This window comes from Halichoerus grypus, chromosome 5, assembly GCF_964656455.1.
Source record: "Halichoerus grypus chromosome 5, mHalGry1.hap1.1, whole genome shotgun sequence".
Lineage (NCBI taxonomy): Eukaryota > Metazoa > Chordata > Mammalia > Carnivora > Phocidae > Halichoerus > Halichoerus grypus.
The window spans coordinates 187005711-187029755 of record NC_135716.1 but is presented as its reverse complement, the minus strand read 5'-3'; the positions used below and the strand labels follow the sequence as shown (position 1 = coordinate 187029755).

General features: G+C 60.0%; 2 protein-coding genes across 4 annotated transcripts; both read right to left on the bottom strand.

The window, feature by feature from the left end:
* Positions 1 to 2842: 2842 nt before the first annotated feature.
* C1QTNF12 (C1q and TNF related 12) lies at positions 2843 to 7797 on the bottom strand. Of its 3 annotated transcripts, none has more exons than XM_078073938.1 (8): positions 7203 to 7797; positions 4788 to 4904; positions 4596 to 4707; positions 4355 to 4506; positions 3776 to 3884; positions 3482 to 3664; positions 3243 to 3321; positions 2843 to 3077 (listed from the first exon to the last, which is right to left on the bottom strand). In XM_078073938.1, the coding sequence occupies exons 1-8, from the start codon at positions 7365 to 7367 to the stop codon at positions 2936 to 2938; spliced, it is 1059 nt and encodes a 352-aa protein (XP_077930064.1). In that variant the 5' UTR covers positions 7368 to 7797; the 3' UTR covers positions 2843 to 2935. The 3 variants fall into 3 exon arrangements, with proteins under 3 accessions (XP_077930064.1, XP_077930065.1, XP_035945640.1); XM_078073939.1 differs by having other exon boundaries at positions 3482 to 3572; positions 7203 to 7779; XM_036089747.2 differs by having other exon boundaries at positions 2843 to 3034; positions 3482 to 3572; positions 7203 to 7754.
* A 2978-nt stretch (positions 7798 to 10775) lies between these two features.
* Positions 10776 to 23885, bottom strand: UBE2J2 (ubiquitin conjugating enzyme E2 J2). Its single transcript, XM_036089748.2, has 7 exons — positions 23751 to 23885; positions 19366 to 19496; positions 18390 to 18430; positions 13673 to 13775; positions 13455 to 13593; positions 12986 to 13066; positions 10776 to 12386 (listed from the first exon to the last, which is right to left on the bottom strand). Exons 2-7 carry the CDS (start codon positions 19494 to 19496, stop codon positions 12102 to 12104), a joined length of 780 nt encoding a protein of 259 aa, XP_035945641.1. The 5' UTR covers positions 23751 to 23885; the 3' UTR covers positions 10776 to 12101.
* Positions 23886 to 24045: the final 160 nt, after the last annotated feature.

Below are 24045 nucleotides of genomic sequence, written 5' to 3'. Positions count from 1 at the left end.
GGCCCTGGCCCGGCTATATGCTAATGTCCACACTTCTAGCAGGGACCCCAGGGCCCAGGTGAGGGTGGGGGGCCTCTTCTGTAAGCCTCACCCCTACCCTGTCCCATCCCTCAGCCCCACAGAGAATCATGGGGTGAGGGAACGGGCGGCCTTCTCGCTCAAAGCCTGGAACCGCGCCCCCACAACGCCCCTCCAGGCTCCGGCCCCCCAGACCAGGGTGGGGCCTGGCTGCTAAGCTATAGCGGTTTCTCCTGGCCCCCAAGAGCACTTCCCAGCTGTCCTGAACCAGACAGCCACATTCCTGTCTGCACTCAAACCAGACAGCGCGCCCAGGGTGCTGGAAGGCCAGGCTATGGCCCGACACTGAGACGCCCCCGCCCCCAGGGTCCCAAGGCCTACCGTGGGGCCAAGAGGGGCCAGTCAGTGGCAGTGCAGGGCTAGGGGATCCCAGAGGAAGCGTGCTCCCTCCCAGGAGCCCCTACCTAGTAGAGCAGAGCCCCGAGCCCTGCCTGGCAAGCCCCAGGGTCAGATGGAGGTTCTGGGAAGTGGACCCTAGAGGAGGTCAGTGAGGTCAGCCCATTACTTCCCGCTGTTCCCGGGTAGGGTTCGGGGTCAAGGGTCAACCCAAGGCCATCCAGAGCTGTGCAGCCACTCTGGCTCTGGCCCCAGCCAGACGTTCAGGCCACCCCAAAACACAGCTACAAATCCAGAGAGGCCAGGCCGGGACAAGAACCCCATCTCCCAGGCTCTCCCACTCCCTGGAGCCCCCGCTCAGGCTGGGCATCACCACAAGGGCCCAGGGCCACCTAGGGGGCTCCAGACCCCTCCCCAGGCCGCAGGGAGCTTTTCAAACCCACAGTTTGGGTTGAGGACAACACAGCAGCACTGTTCCACTGAAGCAGGTCCCAGAGTCAGCTACTTGAGAATCTTCATCTTCTCCATGTGACAGAAGACTGCTTTCCCTTGTATCTGTGGGGCCGGTACCCGGGCCCTGGAAGGCAGGCTACGCCTTTGGGAGCCTCACTCTGCACCGGCCCCTTGCTCACACTGGGAGGCCAGCCCGTGTCCTTGGGGGCCTGTCTGAGCCTGGGGCCTGAACCCTGGGCCCCTCAGCTCACAGCCCTGGCCCACCCCAGCCCCCCATGCCTTTGCTCCCACACCCTCAGCCATGGAGGCTCAACTGGAGACAGCACATTCCAGGGGAATTATAGCTAAGTGGCTAATGACCTCTGATTAGGGTGGCAGAAACAGGGAGGAAGACCAGACAGACCTGGAGGCAGGTGCACTCGGGCGGCGGGCCCAGGGCCCTGGCCACCTGCCCACCGTGGGCTCCAAGGGGCTGGCCTGGTTGTCCTTCTTGTCCTCGCCTCTCATCTGTCATCCCCTGTCTGTCACTCTCTGTGGACCCTGGGCCCCATCTCTGGGTCTGGGTCTCCATCTCTGTCATCACAGTCCCCAAAGCACGTCTGGATACCATGAGACCTGTCCCCGCCTGGACCTGACCAGGTAGGGGACTGGCTGGCGTTGAAGGACCTGCAGGGGAGTGGGGAGCCCCCTGGATGCAGTGAGGCCCCAGGCGCAGCTGAGAGTCCGGCTGGGTGCTGGCCATTATCTTTCAGCATCCCCGTCCCCTGTTTCCCTCTGTAAACGGGTGTCCGGCATGGACAGTGCCCACAGCCAAGCCTAGCGCAGGACCTCAATGATGGGAAGTGGGAGACAGTGCCCCCTCCTGAGTTTCTGCCTCCCCGGTGTGCCCCTCCTCTCCCAACCTCCCCAGAAAGGCACCCGGGCCGCGCCCCCCATCCCCGCAAGCTGCCAGAATATCCCGCTCAGACCGGGCCGGCGCCTGCAGCCACCGCGAAGCACAGACACCCCCAACTCGGCCCCCAGCCCCTGACGCCACCCTGGGGCGACCAGGGAGCGAGGTGAGGACGGGTCATCGGCCAAGCCTGTTGCTGTGGGGGCTGGCGCCAGCCCGGCACCAGCACTCTCCTGCCTCATTACTCAGCGGGCTGCAGGGAGGGTCCCCAAGGGGAGGGGCTGGATAATGGCTCTCGGCTCCGATCTCTTCCCGCCCTGCCTCCCCTCCCTGCCCCTTGAGCCAGCAGGCCGACCGGGAGCCCTTGTCCTCCCCGCCCCCTGCCCATCCCTGCTCAGCCTTGGAGAGGGGGCTTCAGGCCCTGCCCCCGGCTCCCAGGCATCTGTGGAGGGGCCAGGGGCCTGGCCTGGCCCCCGGCCCCCGAGGTGGGGCTGCCTGCTGAGGACCCAGGTGCCAACCAGAGATCGTATCTCCGCAGCCCTGCAGGGGCCCGGACATCCCAAGACCAATTTACATTCTTTGGTCTGGGTTCGCTGGAGCCAAAACAGGGTGGGGGTAGAGGGCCCCAAATCCACAGGAGCCGCAGGCAGGGCCTCGGCCACCCCACCTGGGGTTTGCACGGGCCTCCGGGAGTGGAGACGTGCCCTCGGCTCCGCCCCGGAAACGCATGCGCACTTAGCACACGGGGGGGGGGGGAGGCGCACCGCCCTCCGGGGTCACGTGCGCAGCCCTGTGCGTGGCCCCCACCCGTGTGCTCCCTGTGCCTGCCCCCGCCGGACAAGGCCCTCCGAAGGGCTCCCCACCTTGCTCTCTGCCCCCCAGACAGGGACAGCGCACGGCATCCGGCTGCCGTCTGACTCACTAGCTTCTGGGACTTCTGGTTCCCAGGCTGAATGGGTCTGGGCCCCTGGCCCTGCAGGTGTCATAGGCCCCAGCCTCCGGGACTGGACATGAGACCGCACGTCCTTCCGGGGCTGCACCCCCACCCCCACCTCCACGACGACTCAGTAACCAGGCGACAGGGAGGGCTGAGAGCTCTTTATTGCTGTGAGCACAGGTTTAACAGGACAGTGGGTGCGTGAGGGCCAGCAGGTGCTCTGGGCCCCTGTCTGGCCCTCACGTGCCCAGGAGCAGGCCGGAGAAGCTGGAGCCACTCTGGATGGTGAGGGTGGTCCCGGAGCCGTTGTCCACGAAGACGGAGGCATACTGTCCAGCCTGCAGACACCCCACAGTGGGCACCACCACCCACGGCGCCCGCCTGCCCAGGGGGCAGCATATGGAGGAATGAAGCTCGAGCCCCACCAGGCAGCACCCACCCCGGGGGTCACGTGGCCGATGTCCGTCCACTCGCTGGCTTAAGCAGTGCCAGGCCGAGGCTCCAGGCGGAGGACCCCTCCCCACCCATCCAGCCCTCCGGCCTCACCTGCAGTTGCAGCAGCCCCTCCACGTGCACGGTGAAGACCCTGCCGCGGCTCTCCAGGCCCGAGATGGCCTCCAGGGACCTGGACGCGGCGCCGCAGGGCGAGGGTGAGGGCCCGCTGGCTGTGGGGCCAGCCCCCCCACCGGGTACACAGCTCTCCCCGGGCAGGACAGTCCAGGCTTGGGCACCACCACCCACGGCCCCCGCAGCATCAAGAGTGCCCGCAAGGAAGGCCCACTCACGTGTGTCGATGACACAGGGACTCAATGCAGACGAGCACCCGCACTGTATCCCGAGCCCGCGGCCGCGCCCGGCCCTGCAGCTCCCTGTGGTCTGTGGAGACAGGCCCAGCCTCCCCCAGGGAGGACAGAGCAGAGCGGGGCGGTGGCTAGACTGCCAGGGGCGGGCCCAGGAGCCGCTGAGGCCTGGGGGGGAGTGGGCCCTGAGCGAGAACCCCCCTCCCCTGCGGGAGGTGGGGATGGAACAGGAGGCACCTCTTCAATGGGACCCAGGCCTGGGGGCTGGCCCCCACTCACCCACATGCAGGCTGGCAGAAAACTGGAAGATGGCGGTCACCGGGGCTGTGAACCGGCCCGAGGCCAGGCTCAAGCCAGACCCCCGCAGGAAGGCGCCCTGGGCCGTGGGCTGGAGGGATAGCAGGTGAAGAGCCGGCTGCAGGGCCTGGGCCCTCATCTTGCACATCCAGCCTGGGGGAGGCGCCTATGACCAACAGCTGCCCCCCCCCCCCACCAAGCAGGGCCCAGGTGGGCAGGATGGGGTGGGGGCAACCTGTGTGTCTTCACCCACCTGGGCCTCTGGGCACAGGCTCCAGGCCCGAAGGGATGGGTGAACTCTCAAGAGCCCCCACCAGGGAGGGCATCCCTGGCTCCTGGCCACCTTGGACCCCACCCTAAGTCGTGGCACACGGGACCTGCTAACCCTGACCCAGGTCACCTCCTCCCCGCCCCCCGCGCCTGGCTCCCCCAGGCGCCCCCTGCGTGTATGTGCTGACCCAGCACCCTGCCCCCCCCCCCACCGCTGGCCCCTGCTGGCATTGAGGACGGCCTTCAGCAGATGCCCCGAGCAGACCAGGGCTCGCCCTGACGCGCACTCACGGCCTGGAAGCCATGCAGCTCCGCCAGCGTCTTCTGGTCCACCACCATGGGGCCCTTCAGTGCACAGTGGAAAGCCTCGGCCACCAGCCGCCCACCAGTCCCCTCAGGCAGCAACGGGCCCAGCAGCCCCAAGAACCGGTGCTCGGTGGCCTCTGTGGGGAAAAGGGTGAGGGCAGCGTCTTGGGGTTGGGGTGGTCACCCCCAGGGCCCAGGCAGGAAGAGTCCGGGACAGCAGCCTCACCTTTCAGCATCTCCTGAAACTCTCGAAGCAGGGCCTCCTGGGTGACTGCGGCACCGGGGGGTCCAGGGGGTCCGGGAGGCCCGGGGGGCCCGGGGGGGCCAGAGAGGCCTCGCTGGGGGGAGGCAGGAGAAAGTGAGGGTCCCAGTGGGAACCACAGCCCCCCCTGCCCTGGGTTCAGACCCCGGGGCTCACCGACTTCTTGTCCCGGCCCCGGCACCGTGTCTTCGAGGCCCCCTCATCTGGCCGCCGGACGAAGTTCAGCCATGTCATGTGGGCGTCTGAGAACTCAGACCCCAGGGCCTCAGGTGGCTGCAGGGCCAGGGGACAGAGCTAGTGTGCTGGCCACGGGGCCCCGGGGAGTCCTGCCCTACTGCCCCCAGTGGGGAGTGGGGAAACTCAGGGCCCAGGCCACCTTGGGCAGGACTCAGGGCACGCACAAGACACGTGGCAGTGGGGCACCACAGGCCACCCTGGGGACCCAGGCCTGGACACACACGGCAAGGGCTTCCTTTGTGGAAGCCAGGACCTGATGTCCAGGCACCTTGGTTTTGGATCTGTGTTGGAGCACTTGTGTCCCTTCCCGCTGTGCCGGGTTACCCCCAAGCAGACAGGCACACCCATGTACACATGGGGCCAGCTGCACACGCCCCAGCAGGTGGGCGGTAAAGAGCAGGAGCAAATTTTGGTGGGGCGGTGGGGGGGCTTCCCAAGAGTTTCAGAGCCACGCCAAGCTGCGGCGAGGATGGGCACAGGCTCTGCTTTGTGCTGGGCATCAGGGGTGCAAGCGGGCAGCCTTGGCACTCCCGCCGGCCCCACCCCTCAGGCTGGGACCCAGGCCACAGCTGGCCAGCCCACCTGGCTGTTCAAGCAAGGTCTGGGAGGGGCAGAGTGGAGCTGCCTAAGACCATGCCCCCCTCCACCCTCCAACCACCCCCTCCTAAGCCCAGTTTCTGCACCAGGACAGGCAGGAGAGGCAGGAGCACCCTAAGCCCCAAGGTCAAAGAAGGAGCACATCACGCCAAGTAAGGGGGCGTGGGCTGGGGAGAGAGTCGGCCTGCCTCTGAGGAAGTTTGCATGCCAACAGGAAGCTCATGGGCAGGAACACAGCAGATGTTGGCCTGGCTGGGAGAGAGCCACCATCATGGGGCTAGCAGAGCCCTGGCCACTCTCGGAGAGCTGTTCCCGGCAGGGCAAGCTGAGAGGTCCTGACTCAGGCAGGTCCAGTCCAGCAGTCTGCCCTCAGTCCCAAACATGGCAAGAGCCAGGTTCCCGGGGCAGGTGCTAGGGCCTCTCAGCAGACCAGACAGGCCTCTATCCTGGGGGATGGGAGGGGCAGGAGGGTGGGGTGCCTCCCAGCCCTGATCTGGGCCCCACCCAGAGAAGAGAGAAAAGCCAAGAATATTTGAATGTCCTGGTTCCTCGCATATCTGTTATCTGCCTGATCCCCTGGCTGCCACCCGCCCTAGCCATGCTTGAGGGACCCAGGAGCCTGGAGAGACAAGTCCATCAGTGGTGTCTAGGGGCCAAGGGGCAGGTGGAAGATGAGCCCACCCCTAGCAGGAAGAGCAGGGGTCCCAATGTCTGGGGAGGGCTGTCCTGGGATATGTGTCCCATGGCAGCCCCCCACCATGGAGGCCACTCCTGGAATAGAGATTTGCCTGATTGTCCCCAGATGGACCCGTGCCTGCCCCCAGAAGCTGTCGGTAGCCCACCCTTCTCTGGCTGGCAGGGCCCAAGGACTCACTCTCCTCAGCCTGCCCATCTGGAAAATGGGGCCTCGGGCTCCAATGGGCTGCGTGGGCTGAGAGCAGCCGGGCTGGCCGCCGCAGAGACGCCCTTGGGAGGCGGGAGGCCAGGATCAAAGGCATGAGGGCTTGGGGGGTGGGGGGCCTGCCCCAGCAGCTGCCTCTCCCTTTCCAGGCCTGCGGCCCCCAGTGGGGCAGCTGTGTGAAAGCACCAGACCTGTGCGGGTGGGGTCAGCGCCAAGACCCCCTCAGGAGATGCTCGGCCCAAGAGGGTGGAGGACCAGGGCTGAGGCAGCTGCAGGGATCTCTTGTCTCAGAGAGGACCCCAGGGGCCGACTGAGGCCAGAGGGACTCCAACGACCAGAACACAGCCCGTGCCAGAGGCCATGGGGGTCCTGGCTACACAGTGGGGGTCAGGGCAAGGACCTCCGGCAAGCACAGAGCCCAGGCTAGCCTTAGCCTCTCCAGCCGCTCAAGCTGTGGGATACCTGGGTTCCCAACAAGGGGTCTAGAGCTCCCCCCACCCCCCCCGCCCCACGCCTGAATTAGCAACTACACCCAACGGCAGCAAGCTACTAGAGGCACGTGGGACCCGGGGCTTCAAAGGTTTCGCTGCAGCCCCTCTGGGAAGCCCCTCCCCTCCCCCCACCCTTCCCCTGGGCCCGGGGGACCCAGTAGTTGCCCCAAGAGCTGCTGCTGCAAGTCCTGCCCAAAGCCCCACTGTGCCGAGACAGGATGGGGAGGCCTGGAGAGCCGGGCAGGGCAGAGCCTGCGAGTGGGAGGACAGCCCAGAGCCCGGGGGCCGCCTGAAGCCTGGGAGTGCGCGCACACCCGCACCCGCGAGCAACCAGCCCGTGCGTACCTTGGGGGAGCGGAGCAGCCCCTCGCTGTTGGACGCGGTGGCCGTGGGGGGCTCAGTGCGCTGGCTGGGCTGCCGTGGCCTCTTGGGCTCCCGCTGCGCCCCGACGCCCCCAAGGAGCGTGACCTGCAGCCAGAGGGCCATGGCGGCGGCCCAAGCCCAGCGCATGGCGCCCAGCGGCTCCAGACCTTGGTGGCGGCTCAGCGCGGCGAGCGGGGACTCCCAGGTGTGCTCATGGGGGCGGCACTGCAGCCGGCACTCAGGGCCCCCGGGGGAAGACACAGCCCCAGGGGGCACTTAGCCGCCCCCCGTGCATGCGCGGGCAGGGCGAGCCTGGACAGCGGTAGGACGGGCACCACGACGGGCGGATGACACAAGGGACCCGGCAGAGGCAGACGCGCTCCTGAGCCCGCGGGCTGGGGCCGGCGCCGGCCTCCCCTCACACGCAGTGCCCGGGCTGCCCGCGCACGCCGCCAAATAAGCCTTCCCCTCCTCCCCAAAACTCCAAGGGGGAGGGCTCACACTCTGCTGGTCTGCCAGCCAACAAGGGCTCCCCCGCCAGCCCGGGGGCGTGGACGGGGGCGTTAGGCTGCTGCAAGGGGCTGCACCTCCCCGGGGCGCTCCCTGCCTTTGGAAACAGCCCCCACCCTTCTCCAGGAGGGCCAGCTCACCCTGGAAACTGTTAACATGAATTCACTCCACCCGCCTCCCAGCTAAGCTCCCGGCACCTCACACCCAGCCCCTTCAGGGTGGTGGCCCAGGAGGTCCCAGGGTAGGGACAAACTCCATCAGAACCGACAGCCCCATCTGCCTTTCCTACATATGACCCACCTCACTCAGCCCCTCCGGATCCTTCCAGCCCCACCACAGGCCCCCTCCAGGCCCTCTGACAGAGGCCTCCCGACCCCAGGGTCCCGGTGATGCCCGGAAGCCTGGTTCAGACCCTGCTCCTGAGAAAGGCGGGACCTAGGAAGGACAGCTGACCTACCGGGCTCCCAGCCTTGTCCTGGCCTAGGTGACCCTGGGCACTGGCCCTCCACTGGGGGTGAGCATGGCTAGCGAGGGGAGGGACTGACTGACCTCAGAGAAAGGCATGGTGGGTGGCCTAGCTGAGGGTGCCCGAGTCCCTCTACCCCCTCCTCTTCTTGGGGCACAAGGCCAACCCTTACAGCCTGAGGGGGTGCCCTCACCCAAGCAGGCCTCTCGGCTTCCTGCTGTCCTAAGCCAGCAGGGGAAAGGGACATGAGTCCCCAGGCCTTTGCAATCCGGAGGTCAGCACGACGGTGAGCCCTGCCAGAGGAGCCTGCTGCCTCCACAGCTGTCCAGCCCAAGGAGAGGGAGCACAAGATTTCCCCCCAGCTGGACCTGAAAACCAGTGGGTGGGTCCCCAGGGAGAGTTAGGGCCCTTCCTTAACCACCTGCCCACTGCAGGCAACAGGATGACCGGGGCCAGCTCAAGCCAACAAAACTTTGCAGTCAGTCGCCACAAAACGGGGGCCCGGGGGGGCTGACCGCTGCCCCTCAGTGGACCAGGACTAGGAACGGTCGGAGCCGTGGCTAGCCCCCAGAGGAGCTGCTGCTTGCAGTCCAGTCTAGAGGAAGCGGGCACACTGGTCCTAGTGGACAGCGTAAGAGTCCTCCTCCCGGCACTCCTCAATTTCCAGACGTCCACTAGGAACGATGAAGGCAGACCCCAGCCCCAGACCGTGTCCATGGCCGCTACAAGCAGAGCCGCCCCAGAGACAAGCCTGGTGGGGAAGATGTGAGGAGAGTCGGCCTGGGGTCACCCGTCCCCCCTCCTGGTTCAGGCAGAGGTGGGCCGGTCCACGGACAACAGCGGGCGGTTATGGCGAAGTCCGAGCTCGCTGCTGGGGCCTCAGCTCTTCCGGGTGTCCAGCTGGTGAGCCGGCTCCCAATGCCTGGGTCCTGAAGGGGGCCACGCTGCGGAAGATCCCCTTGTGCTCTGCCCGGCTGGAACCCTGGATGTGACCTGCACCCAACACCAGGTCAGGAAGGTAGCCCAGGAGACTCCCACTGAGCTGCTAGACGCCTCCTGCGGGGCCCAGGAGGCTGGGCACCTGATGGCCCGATCCGTCAGGGCTTCAGTGTGTCAGAGTGCCAGGGCCAGCGCACCATCTCCGACTGGCTGCTGTGTGGGCACCTCCAGCACGGTCCTCCAGGCGGCTCGACCTACAGCAGATGACCTCTGAAGCCGGACGGGGGAGCCACACGGCAGTGGGCCTCAAACAGGCCCAGCCACGGCTGAACCGTGGGTTCTGCTCCCGTCCCCAGGCACCTCGACAATCAGCAGGAAGCAGGAGCCACTTCGCTGGCCCACTGGTTCATGAGTCTCAGCCAAGCTGTGCTCTGCAGGGGGACGTGGCCCCCTTGGGCTCGGGTCCAGTGTCAGGGAAGCAGCTCTCTGCTCTTCAGTGCCCCCTCCCCCTCTCCCCTGCATCCCATGGTTCCTCCCAGCGGCCCGGCTCCCCCCGTGAGCACAGGAGCTGCCTGGAAAACCACCAAAGAGACCCTGCTCCCCAGTCCTCCACGCCCTACTGCCGCAGACACCCACTGCCCCTGGAGGGGAGGCCCAGGCCAGCGGCCGCTTCTCTGTACCCAGACACTGGGCATTGTCCCCACAGCAGTCTGCCCCCCATGACGGTCGCTCCAGCCTCAGACCCAGACCCAGACCCCTCGGCTGCATTTGCAATTTCCAGTCCCAGACTCGGGCCTGGGGAAGCTTCCCGGGGGAGAGATGCTGGCAACGCCCTTTGCAAGACCCCTCTCCACACCTCCAGGACCCCTTCACCTGTGTCCATGCAGCCTGAGTTTGGTCAGGGGCCTTCTCCCTGAATTAAGAGACTCCAAACACAGCTTGCACTCAGCGGTTCAGCTGGGACAACTACTGGGGACGCCCAACATCCACCAGGGACTCCACACAAGAGGGAGGGGCCGGTGACCCCCCCGAGGGACAGCAACATGGACACGGGGTCAGACGTGTAGACCCACAGGACAAGTTCATCTTTTTTTTAAGCAATCTCTACACCCAACGTGGGGCTCAAACTCACGACCACGAGATCAAGGATCACCTGCTCTTCCGAATGGGCCAGCCAGGCATCCCAAGGTCATCTTTCACCTTGGGTCACTGCAGACAGCTTGCTGCCTTGGACACTGGGTGAAGGCTTTGTACAGCACGGGTCATTTCTACCGCTGACAAAGGGTTTTTAATAGTTGAGATTTCACATACGGCGCAGAAATAACCCACGTTAAGTAAAATATTTGCTATGTAATCTGCCTCCTCAAAACCTCAGGAAACATTAAGTGTTTGGATCAGATCCGGCCATGGACAGAGGGTAAGGCCCGGCATCCAGCACAGCAGAGGAGGCCCGGCGGAGCCCACCCCTGCCTACCATTGCACGCAGGGGTCCAGGCCCAGCAGTGTGGCGCTGCTGCCGGGGCCCATGGCTAGTCACGGGGCGCCCCCCACGGGCCAAGCCGCTGGCCTGCCTGTGGGCGAGCCTGGCACTGGGCTGAGATGGACTTGCATTTCCACCAAGAGACTCAAACAGCACAACATTTAGGAACAAAGATATAATGAAAGATTTTTTTCACAAGAGTGGGTTAAATACACACAAGTGGTAAATTATAGAGCAATTTTAAATAAACCGATCAAAAACCAAAGAATGTCGAAGATGTACAAGTGCGTGGCTGCACTTGAGGCCACTGTGGCCCCTGGAGTGAGATCACAGCCCCTCAGCCCGGGACCCACAGACATAGTGCTTTCAGATGACGTGCAAGTGAAATCATCAAACAGGCGCTTGATGGAAGACGTCGGCAGCCAGGGGGCCAGCTCCACCCCACCGGCCCTGCCCTTCCTGGGCAGCCTTCACTTCCCGTGATGCCCAGTCCGTGTGTGATCTTCCAGGGCAGAGCCCATAGCAGACATGGATCAGCTGCGAAAAGGAACATGTGAGCCTATCTTTAGGGTAAAGCAAAGATCTGGACCAAGTGTGAGGGGAGCCCCAAAGTGCACAGAACCTGCCTGTCAGGTGCAGATCCCCGGGGGGCTGCTAGGGTCAGAGGCAATGTCCTGCGGGCACCAGGGGCCACCCCCTGCAGCTTCCGGGAACCTGGAGGTGGCAGTGGGGGGCCCAGCCTGGCTCGGGTGTGGAGGCAAGGAGGTGGGGGGTGGTGAACTGGAAGCAGCCTTAGGGACCGCACAGGACATGGTGGCTCTTCAAGTAAAGGGTGCCACCTTGTGGTCAGACAGCAAGCAGCTGCTGAATTTCAACGTTAGCAAAACAAAGAACCCACTCTCCTACGAGGGACTGCTTCTTTCCAAGTGAACAAAACACATTTCAAATGCTGAGGCCAAGCCCCACGTCTCCTGGACCCCATCTGTGGCTGTCCTTGGCCAGCCCCTGGGCCCCACGGCCAGGCCCCCTGCCCCTGCCAGCCGGGCGCAGCTGTGAAAACTCCTCCTGCCTGCTGAGCCAGGGCTCCGCTGGACCAAGAATGCACGCAGAGTATTTGATAATCGAGTTTTGTATTTTTAAGTGACCAAATCTAATAAAATGAAAAACAGGTTTACTAAAACAGGTCCAAAAGACGATACAGGAGATAAGCTATAAAACCAAAGCGTGAGGCCCCTCCTCCTCGACACCCAAGCTCCATGGTCCCCAACGACCCCAGAGCGAGGACAGGGAGCTGAGAATCTTGCATCTCCTCTAAATCCAAATTACACACTTTGGTTTTTGTTTTCCTTTTCAAGGTTTTTAAAAAGCTAACCCCAGGAGTCAGGCAGGTCCACCCTGCGCTCGGCGGCATGTCCAGCCAGCCCATGGCAAGCTCGGGCCCAGTGTCCCTCGTTTTTGACCACTTCTGCCGGCCGTGGCATGTGGCTCACTCCTGCGCTATGCTTCTCAGCACGTACTTGACCGTGTAGGCAAAAGCCGCAAACCCGACTATAACAAACAAGTTCGCCAGGGCGCCGCCCAGGAGTCCATGGTGCCGGTTGGCCTGCTGGAGCCCCGCGAGGTGTGGCCCGGCCCCTGGCGCGTGCCCATTGAGGAGCTGAAGCCCGTTCTGACCATGGTGTGTTTCCCCATCTGGAACCACATCTGGTAAGGGGAGAGCCTGGGGTCGGCTACTGAGTTCATCTTGGGCTTTCTGTTTTTGTTTAATTTCCTAAGATAAAAACAAAAAGAAACAACGGTTGGTCTAAACAAACGAGTTCCTTTAAGACTAGGGAGGGTTCTAAGATCCACCACAAAGACTTGCGGGGCCAGCGGTCGCCCGCCCCATGTATTCAATCCTGATACCCGCTGTCGGAGGTAGAGGCTGCTGCTAACTCTGTCTTACAGATGAGGGGGCCCAGGGACTTGTCAAAATCACCAAGCCTGCACCTCTCAGGGCCTAGACCGAGCAGGTCCAAGTGACACGGAATCACCGTGGCCTCAACCTTAGTGCAGCTCCCCATGCCCCTCCTGGCCAAGGGCCCTCCCTGCAGCTCAGCAGCCCACCTGAGGAGCTCCACACCCTGACGTCCAGTTCCCTTTCCCTGGCCTCTCCAGCTCCAACCCCAGCGTCCAAGCCCCCCAGACCCTGGGCACCTGGAGGAGAGGGGCGGGGCTGCGCCTGCCAGTTAGCTCCTGCAGGTGCCCGTGGGCACAGGTGCCCTCCGTGCTGTGTGTCTGCAGCACAGGGACGCAGAGCAGCACCGTCTTCTCTTTGGAAGATTCCGATGTGCAAGGGGGTAGAACTGACTGGCAGCCTCTGTTCCTTACCTCCACGACTTCAGGGAATAATTCACCAAAGACTTTGTCTTTCAAATTAAATGCTAAACTTTGTGCAGCCAGTTGTCTTTTCTAGGAAGAAAGAGAAGGGAAATAATCAGCCCGAAGATAAACTTCAATTCCTTCAAATTCTAAAGACTATTTTATCCTCAAAAGCTGCTATCTTCACATTGCTGAAAACACTGAATAAACTCACTCTTCACAACAAATTAATTTAGTCTTATCAAGGCTTATTTATCTTTCCATTATCATCAATTAGTAACATTAAACTTGATTCCTACTTAAACAATAGAAAAATAAAACCAGTGGTGTTGCCCGCCCCTCCCAAGACCCCTGAGGAAGCTCGGCCTGTTCTTCCCCCTGCTGATGAGAACAAGGAACCCCAGAGCAGCGAGTGTTCCTGGGGAGCAAGGACATGAGAGGGAGCCCCCCAGCACGCGGCCATGCTCTCGGCCCTCACCGTGAAGTCCGACGTCTCTATGCTGCCCAGGGTGGGGCCCTTCTCCACCATGAAGCTAAGGAGCCCTGTCAGGATGGTGGAGACAGACCAGGCCGGGTTCCACGTGTCTGGGTGGAAATCCGTGATGGAAAGACACAGCCTGAAAAACAGGGACCCACTCAACAGAGCTCACCCCAATCCTGACCCCACTCAACACTTGAGAAGCAAAAATGCCTTACCTTGTATTGCACTTAAATCTTCCATTGGGCGTTATCATATAAATACTAGGAGGTTTAAAAGGAAATTCTCTGGGAAAAACTAGTTTTCCATGATAATAACCACCTATATCAAAACAGAGAAAGAGCCTGGTCATGGTCCACAGTGCAACTCCTGTGGGGGCAAACCCCTCCCACTCAGCCCCATTCCAGCCCTCAGGCTGGCGTCAATACCCTTGGCCTCCCATCCCACCCCACCCGCTCTCCCCCATCTCTGTGCCCACCAGCTGACCACCCTGGAACACAAGAGTCTTGCTGGAGGTCTCACTGGGGGCTCATGACATCCCCTCTCTCACTCAGAGCACAGCATCAGAAAAGAAGCTGCACCGAGCTCCTCCCTGGCCCCCGCCTGCCGCCCTCCCCAGCATGTCAGCTGAGGTCACCCCTATTCAGATCCCCTCCCTCCTGCGCTACTCATTTCTCCTTCCCCACCAAACTACACCCAGCAGCAAGCAAACCTGCCATCGTTTCTCCCACCGTAAAAACACAAAAAAACAAAACTCTAGCCGCCACCTCCCTGGGACGCCTGCCAATGGCTCCCTCTTCTTTCTGTGACATTCCCGGAGAGCTACACCCAAGTCCACCCTGCCAAGGCCATGTAGGCAACACTGCCCAGACGGGTCCAAGAGAGAATCCCAGCTAGTTCCCCCAAACAGCAATTCCATCCTCCTGGGCGTTCAGACTAAAATCTGGGAGGCCCCACTGCCACCCACCCACCCCCTGGCCCTGCCGCCATTTCACATCTATTCCATTAGCAAATCCTGTTGGCCACACCTTCAAACTGATCCGGACCAACACTCTGGGCGACCTTGCTAGCTTCATGGCCTTCAGCCCCGCCCGCTCAGCTCCCAGTCCCACTGGCCATGCCTACCTGAGGCCTCACACCCTCTCAGGGCTGCACCTGGGAGCCTTTTGGAAATGCAGAACCTTGGGCCCATCACGGGCACGTTAAGTAGAAGTAGGACACGCACTGACGGGACACCTGGGGATGTCTGTATGCCCACGTGCTTGCACAGTGAGGCCTCACGAGCTGCCCTCACCTCCACCTGGTCTCCCTGCTGCCCCCAGTACCCTGGGTGTGGTCCCACTTCAAGGACTGGGGCACACTAGTCCCAAAGAGTCACACATCGCTGCTCCAAAGCCACTCTTGGGTAGGGCCTCCCCACCACCTCATCTGGGCTCCCCACCAGAGCCCTAGCCCCCTCACGGGAGAGCGGTCTTCTACTCCAAGCTCTGCCAGTGGTGGACGGATGATATGAGCCAAGTGTCCCTCGTAAGGCCAACCCAACAGGCCAACAAGTCCACCAGTGACAAACTAACACTATAAATGACACTCAGAGCGCACACACTCAAAATCACTAAGAAAAGAAAGCCAAGGGAAGCCTGGGTGGCTCAGTCGGTTAAGCGTCTGCCTTCGGCTCAGGTCGTGATCCCAGGGTCCTGGGATCGAGTCCCGCATCGGGCTCCCTGCTCCGCGGGGAGCCTGCTTCTCCCTCTGCCTCTGTCTCTCTCTCTCTCTGTCTCTCATGAATAAATAAATAAAATCTTTAAAAAAAAAAAAAAAAGAAAAGAAAGCCAAATTGGGAAATAGGCAAGTGATACAAACAAGGGCTTTTCCTAAGAGGAAGCAGGAAGAGTCAATGCGCGTTTGAAACAGTCTGGGGGCGCCTGGGTGGCTCAGTCGTTAAGCGTCTGTCTTCGGCTCAGGTCATGATCCCAGGGTCCTGGGATCGAGTCCCACATCGGGCTCCCTGCTCAGCGGGAAGCCTGCTTCTCCCTCTCCCACTCCCCCTGCTTGTGTTCCTGCTCTCGCTGTCTCTCTCTGTCAAATAAATAAATAAAATCTTTAAAAAAAAAAAAAAAAAAGAAACGGTCTGGCTCAGCGCTACACAAGAAACGGCTGCCCCGTGTAGCTTCGGGGGGTGGGGTAGTGGGAAGACACTGCCTCGGGGCACGGTGTGCACCTGCCGGGGAAACAGAACTCTCAATACCTGCGCTGACCCGGCGGCTCGACCTCCTGCGATCTACTGGACAGATGCTAGGTGAAAACCTTCCACCGAGGGAAGGGCTCCGTGCAGGAGCCAGGCAGAGGCAACACAGGGAGCAAACCGGAGAAGCGAACAGCAAGTTGCACGACATGTGGCAGGCGGCGCACGCAGAGCCACAGAAGCATGCCATCCTCCACATCTCGGTGCCCCTTACAGTGCAGAAGATGAATCCTGGGAGGATCTGTGCTGGAGGGGGGCCCAGGAGGGCTCATCCTGAGAGGTGAAGAGGCCAAGCAGGGAACATGGGAGGACAGAGCCTCCAGGGAGGGCACGGAAGCAGTGCAAGGCCAGCAGCTCCCACATCCTTCATTCCAAGTGTCCACAGGGGACGGAGCGAGCACAGCCTTGGCCAAGCCCTGGGGACAGAAACTACAGAGAGCACTGTGGCCCTGGAAGGAGGCCAGGGAGAGCACCCAGCACGATGCTGCCCTTCAACACTGCCCTTCCTCCACTGAACTGCTTTTGTAACGAAGTGGGGAAAAAAGAAAAAAATCCACAGGCCACAGCTGTGCCAGACCGTTCCTGGGTTCTCCACTCTGTTCCACTGACCTGCATTTCCACACTTCCCTCCAGTCTGCTCACTGAAACTACACAAGTCTGAAAAATCAAGCAGAGTGACTCCTCCCACTTTATTCTTGTTTTAGCTATTCTAGATCCTCTGCCTTTCCGTGTATGTTCTAGAATAAAAATCTCAGAATAAATCTGTGTATGCCTACAAGAAACTTTTATTACGACTTTGATAGGATTGTGTAAAATCTACAAATCAATCCAGGGAGAATCTTCAGCGACACCCGCACTAGCAGGAGGCCGCTTCAGAACGGTCAGGGATGGTGCACCTGGAGTACACTGTGCCAAGCAGACAGGGACAGGGACAGGAGCCATGAGAGACTGAGAAGGAAGGGTCAGGACACCCAGAAGTCAGAGGAGGAGCAAGTGAGGAGGAAGCCAGAGTCGATACCACTAGAGTCCACAGAACCCCAGACACTGAGGCCTGAGATCTGTCCCTCGGACTGGTAGTTCAGAGGGGTCCCTTACCGACCCAGGTGAGAGCGGTCAGCAGAAGGAAGGGCTGCAGGCTGCAGAGTATAGCCCTGAACTGAGGAGGGGATGGGCAGCAGGGGAGGGGACAGGAGTAGGTGCTGAAGTGGGCAGTGAAGGGAGAGGAGGCAGAGAACGAGGAGGAAGAAAGAAAGGGGAGGAGGGGCAGCAGGAAAAGCTCTGTCTCTGAAGGGAATCTTGCCGGCAGCCTGAGGGCCAGAACCAGCAGGGAAATGCACAGGGGAGCACCAGACACCAGGAAGCATTCGTGACAGGCTTGGGTCTGAAAAGAGGGCACCTCTTTCTGCAGAGACAGGAGACCCCATGCTAGCCAGGGCCTGGGGGTTATGGGGGTCTCCTGTAGTCCCAGCCCTGCATGCCTTCGCTCGGGGCCTGCCCTCTCCTCTTCCCGCTGCCTGCACCCCTCCAGGCTCATCTCCAGCAGCAACAGGCCTGGATACAAAAATTAGTAAATGCTCACTATTTATTCGGAAAATACTAAAACTACAAAAAAATAAACTTAAAAACCAGGCACAATGCCCCTCGTGAGAGAGAGCACACACTCATGTCCTAGTGTGTCAGAAACACATATTTAACAAGCATTCTAGCATGATCTGTCCAAACGGCCATAAAGCCCGTCTTTTGCTGCATTTCTAGGAAACCCACTGCAAGCCCATCAAGCCCACATGCCGCTGTTGGGCATTCGGGCAGTCCCCGGCATGTCACTATGAACACACCCAACCTACAGAGAGGCTTCTGCACCTGTCTCCCTAGGACACATCTTCCCATTACAGGGACTCCCGCATCAAAGGAGAGTTAGTGACATATAGGCCAAACGTTCTCCTCCAGCAGCCGGACTCTTTTCTAGTGAAATCTTATGCAAAAGCCCCATGTGGAGGGACATGTCACCTGAAGTGAGGACCCAGTGGCTAGAGAGCTGAAGGTACTGCCCACCTGGCCACAGCTCTGCCCTGGGCTTGTCCTGCCATGGCTCATCTCTCACCCTGGCCTAAACTCTGAGGCTGGTGCCAAGCTCCCTGCAGCCCCCCGATGTGCTGGCTAGTCCCAGGTCTACTTTGTAAATGACACCAGAGGACCCTGAGTGGCATCACCGGATCAGCCTCAGCAGCAGTTAGGAGAGCAGAGGTGTCCAGCTGACCCAGAGCAGATCCTCCCTAAGCCTCAGTGCCCCATCCACAAAGGGGCCCAACCACTTAGCTCAGAGGGCGCAGCAGAGTGAGTGCTCCATAAATACACCTTTCCTTCCTCCGACAACATTCATGCTGGTCTGAACAAACCCCGGGAGAAACTGGCCGCACTGTCCTGCTCACCTGGTCTGTCTTCCAGCTCTGATCCTACTGATGTCAGAGGCTGGGTAAACCCTAAGACTTACAGATAGCCCCCAAAGACTGAACACAATGGCAAAACCAAACACTTCTAGGACCTGGAGAAATACTGGGATGGATTCCAAGGAAGTCCAATCTCACTAATGCACATCCAAAATAGGGCGTGATTCACAAATACCAAGTGTTTGACAGGTGAGGTCTATTCAGAAGGTCAAACGGCCTCTTGTTCCTCTCAGATTAAACACTTACCTTCATAAGGGGTCATCTCTGGGCCTCGGACCACATAGTGCCTGAGGGAGAGAAGAAAATCAGCTAGCTCTGGGGATGACAAATTCTCCAAATTTAGAATCACTCCAAGGCTGGGGTTTGTAGGGTCCAGCCAACACCAGATATTCACAAATATTGAATAGGTGAACTTGCACTGTAGATGGTGTAGTCACTTTGTAACAGAATCTTAAACACCGGACCTTGTGAGTTTTCCACAAAGTATTTTTATGTCCACAATATGCAAGAAAGGAATCCTCTCTAACCATTATAGCCAAATGACAATCTTCCCAATGTTAATTTCACATACATTCTTGAGGTGTACTTGGAAACCTGCATTTTTCGGTGTGCCCAAGTATTACGAAGTAGGCCAAGCAGCGAACAGCTGGTGACATGAGGTGGCTCTGTGCCCCCCGCGTCGATGTTCTGGGAGAAGCAGGCCCGACCTCCGAGGGCTGACCTGCAGCGGGGGAACAGGCACAGCCCATGCCCGTCACCGAAGCCCCCGCACAGACCCCACTTGCCCACGCAAACAAAGAGCTTCAGCTGTACGTCAAGAGGTGTCTGAACCCAAAGATTTGCAAACAAAACAGAAAAGCACAAAGGAGAAAGTAGAACCAGCCAGAAATGCAAGACCAGACCATCCCTTCACAAACCCCTTGTCCCACAAACACCGTCTTCCCGTTGTGGACCATGCAACACCCGCTATCTGCTGGCTGATAGTTTGACTCCAAAAACACTGTCATCCTATGTTGGCAGACCAGGAACAACCCTCAGAGCTAAGCACGTGACACACCCAGGAACATGGCCTTAATTTCTCACTGCTCCCAATTCCGGTGCCCGATTTGAGAACACTGGGTAGGGGCAGTAAGCAAGTGCACCTTTCCCAATGCCATGATGGGAGCCAGCAGAGAACCCAGGTGCCAGTCAGTGTCAGGTGAATGGCAACGAAGAGCCTTACCATTCAAGAATATTGGAAGGGAGGGGCTCAGCACAGATATAAGGCACCGGGTCCTTCTTAATTCGAAGATAGTCCTGTTTCAGCCGCTGGGTCGCTGTTGTTGGAGCTCTTTTATTGCTGTTGCTGCTCATCTATGGAAAACAAACATTTCTGTTTACAAAGAAGGAAAAGGCACGCCACTGCTTTCCTTACCCGCAGACAGCTTCAGCAGCCCCGCACTTTTGCTTTCGTTTCTGCAGCCCATCATCATGCACAGTCAATCCCAGCCACCCAGAACCCAGGCCTGTGGGTTGTCCTGACTTGCCCACCCACTCAGACGCCTGCAGGACTTGCAGATTCTCCTTTTCCGTCTGCCCTGCCACAACCTTCATTTATGTAATATCAGATACAAAAATTAAGGGGAAAAAAAAAAAACCCAAAGCCTCACTCCTGTCCTCAAAGAACCAAAATGGGAAGAAAAACATCTAATTTATTTGTTTTTAAAGATTTTATTTATTCATTTGAGACACAGACATAGAGAGAGACAGAGAGAGAGCATGAGCAGGGGGAGAGGCAGAGGGAGAGAGAGAAGCAGGCTCCCTGCTGAGCCAGGAGCCTGATGTGGGGCTCGATCCCAGGACCCTGAGACCATGACCTGAGCCGAGGGCAGACGCTTAACCATCTGAGCCACCCAGGCGCCACGAAAAAATCTTATTTAAAGGGTTCTAAGTAGAGGTGTGCTAAAGCCAGCCTGGACCAGTGCTCCTGAATGTGCACATCTCTCCAACTCTGTGCTAATGAAATGTTTATACCATGGAAATCAGGATGCACCCCAAACCAGCCCCCCGCGAAAGCCTGTTGTTAAACATTTTCCAACATATCTACCGCTGCACAAAAGTGGACGGGAGGAACAGGGGAGCAGAGAAAGGGCCTCTCCCTGAGACTGGAGAGAGAGGGGACCCTTGAAAGTATGACACCCATGCTGAGAAGAGGGACAGAAGGAGCTACAGGGACTTGGGCAGCATCATGGGTCCAGGGAAGAGTACTGGGCCACTGTGTACGGAGCCACAGCACAGTAAACGGCGACTGACGAGGCTGGCCAGGGAGGCAAGGCCAGGCGGCCAAGCAGCAGAGCGGAAAGTTTTTAGGCCCAAGCCTTGAGGGAGATCAGATTTTCTGTTAGAAAGATCACTTGGACATGAGGCGCCTGGGTGGCTCAGTCAGTTAAGCATCTGCCTTCGGCTCAGGTCATGATCCCAGGGTCCCGCATCGGGCTTCCTGCTCATCGGGGAGTCAGCTTCTCCCTCTCTCTCTGCAACCCCATCCCCACCACTCATGTGTGTGGGCACTCTCTTCTCATATAAATTTAAAAAATCCTAAAAAAAAAAAAAAAGATCACTTGAACAGTTCAGTGAAGGTCGAATGGGACAGATGAGATGGCATGGGAGGGACAGGACAGCACTGAAGGCTAAGGACCAGGAGCGAGGCCTCAAGAGAAGAAACATGGCCTGGCTTAGGGGGCCCTGGGACACTTCAGCTATGCTCAGAGGCAGAGGGGAGGGATGGTGAGAGAAGATACAGAGCTCCCCACCCTCACAGACATCAGAACAGCTCCAACTCAAACTGCTTTATACACTGAAGTTTCCCATAAGATAGCAAGGCAAAAAAGTTCTGCTGCTAAAAATAAAGTGTGAAAGCCACTGGTCTAAAATATGATAGAGACAGAGGACACGTAGGGGTACGCAGGAATGGAAAGGAGACAGTGGTGGCCAATCGGAGCCATACCTGCCCTGCTCTCCCCCGTGCTACGGACGCTGCCACTCAGCAATCTCAGCCCATCTTGCCACAGCACTGCACATCAGCGGTCAGGATCTCCACCCTGACCTCTGACCTGCACAACCCTGAAGTCACTCCACCCCCATCCCCCACCACAGTGCTTGCCCCTCCTCATCTTCACCTCAGGGCCTCTGTGTGCTCATTTCCCTAGCGACAGCTCCATCAGGTCAGAGGTCTGTGGACTGCCCCTTTGCAGGCTGAATTCCCCTCAGAGCACTAAACCCCTAGGCGACAGCCAGGGCTCAGTGTGCTCACTCTACACCCCAAGGCCTGCAGAGCAGTCCTCCACACACCACTGCCCACCGCACTTCTCTGGGGCCCCTAAACTTCAGGGTCTCTGTTCTCCTCCTTCTCCCGTCCCCACTCCTCTCACCCTAATGCAGGGTCCCACTATTGTTCCCATTAACCACCACAGCAGCCTCCCAACTGGCCTCCCAGCTTCTAGTCTCACCCCATTTCTGTACACTTAAGTCAGATTAACTTTCTCCACCCACAGTTCTGATCACAGCATTTCAAGATTCCCCCAGAGCCAAGCCCTTGACAAAGAAGCCCCAGCCAGCCCCCTCCTAGTTCCCCACTCCCAAATCCCCTCCTCATCCTAACCAGATGGCTGCTTCTCAGCCTGGTCTCTACTCGCAAAAACTTCACTTAGGCTCCTCCTGGCCTAGCTCTTCTTGGCCTAGCCAAGCTAAGTCCCTCAAAAGCCTCCCTGATTTCCCTTGCCAAATGCCTCCACCAGCCTCCCTGCGATCCAGCTCCACACCACTCAGGTGCCTGCCAGGCCCCAGCAGAGATACTGGTGAACCCACAGCGGGAGAAGGCTACAGAACAGCCTGGAGAGGGATGCTTTCCCGTACAGCACTGCCCCCAAGCTCCTGGCCAAGCCAAGTGGGCCAGGCGGCTCACCCGGGACCAACACCTAGTAACAAACAGCAACAACCCAAAAGCAGAACCACCACACTGGACTTGTTTCTTTTAAATGTTCATATAAAGTTAGCACTCTGCCATATACAAAACAATTCACTGGATAATTCAAATACCACTGTGTTGGCACTTAATTACGTGGCCAGGCTGGATGCTTAATGAAGGCTACTGGACAGCCACAAAAATAAATGGATCCTGCCTGGCCAGTCACAAACGTCTCCTCTCATTCTTGCTCCAAAGTCACATTTAGGATTCAACTCCTCAGTTCGTGGCAAGGAAGGGCTCCCAACTGACCCCTCCGTGCTGCAGTCAGTGGTCTCACAGCCCCTCAGTCTACAGCACCTACACACACTAGGAAGCATGTCTCAAGTTCCCTGCAAATCCCACAGACAAGGCCCACAGAAGTGCATTATGCTGAACGAAACAGAGTGCAGACACTTAAGAAAAAATGGCATGAATAAAACATTTTCACATAGAGAAGCTGAAGGAAAGCAGCCCGAACCGATATCACAGGGCATGAGTCCCTTCAGCCTCACGTGGACACAGGCTTGCCACCTGCCCCGCATCCATTCCCCGTTCCTGTCTTCTCCGCACATTTCTGCTCCGTGTACGCGTAAACTCAGGTGACCGTGTGGCAGGAGACCTTGGCCAGACTGACCCACTGGGCACGTGACACGTCCAAGCCCAAGACTTTCACGGAAGTTTGTGCACCGGCCTGGGCGGGGAGCTGCCCCAGAGGTCAACCCTTCACGACAGTGCAGATGACCAACCGCAAGTTCTAGGCACCGAGACCCAACCGGGCCTCATGGACACAGCCAGGTTTTCAGTGAGGCCTCTTCCTACCAGAGCCAGACTACACTGTTTCCCTCACCCGGAACGGACAGGGCACCCCCCCCCCCCCCGCTGCCGGAGGGTCTTCTCACGCGCTTACGGGCGCTACTCCCCCTAGGCCGTGGCCTTGCCTCTCCAGCTGTTCCGAGCCTGGGCCCCGACAGACGCCGGGCACTGGATGTGAATGAAACACAGACCCGCCAGGTGGCATCGACTGAAAGGGGGCCCGGCGTCTACCTCGGGCTGGACGCTGAGGCTGCAGGTAACCGGCAGACGTGCACAGTGGGCAGGCACACACGAGCAACGGCCCGGCCCGAGGGCAGCCACCCCACCGCGGCTTCCCACTCTTACCGCCCGCTTTTCCTCTCGGTTATCACCCCACCAGGCACAACCCCAAGCACGCTCATTCCTGCTGGGGTCCAGCTCGGGGTACTGCTGAGCGCTGAAGCGGCGACGGGCTCAATGGCAGCCACCCCAACAGCGACTCCCGGGGTCGTTTACAAACCAAGATCTACGCCGGCTAGTCCTGGAGGAGCCCGCAAGCGCGCCACTAACGGGAGGCCTTTCCGCAGGAGCCCAGCCGGGGGGCCAAGCAAACCGCCAAGCTGGCCGGAGGAGCACCCCGGCCCGGAGCCCCGGGCGCCCCGCCGTAACCGACCTCAGGTTCCGCGCACGGAAGCGCCAGGCCGGGCCCCTCGAGCGGCAGATCGGGCGGGGACAAGCCTTGCGACGGCCCCGTGCCCTCCGCGCGGGCCGGCCCCGGCGGAGCGGACGCGCGGCCGAAGCCCCGGCTCAGGCCCGCGCCGCGCTCTCACCTCTCCCCGTCGCCGCGCGTGGGCCGCCGCCGCGCTCAGGCTCGCCGTGGTCGAGGCCGGAGCAGGGAAGGAAGAGCGTGGCCCGCGCCGGAGAGCCTCACCGCGCCGGGACCGAGGCCACCAAACCGCCGCAGCGCCGCCGCCGCCTCAGCTTGCAAGATGGCTGTTCGCGGGGCGGGGGAGACTCATCCCCGCTTCCGCTTCCGGTGCACCGCGCTCCGGGGCGGCCGCTCTAGCCGGCCGGGCGGTCGTCGCCTGCGTCTCGCTGCCACCTCCCACCCCTCTCGGCCCGGAA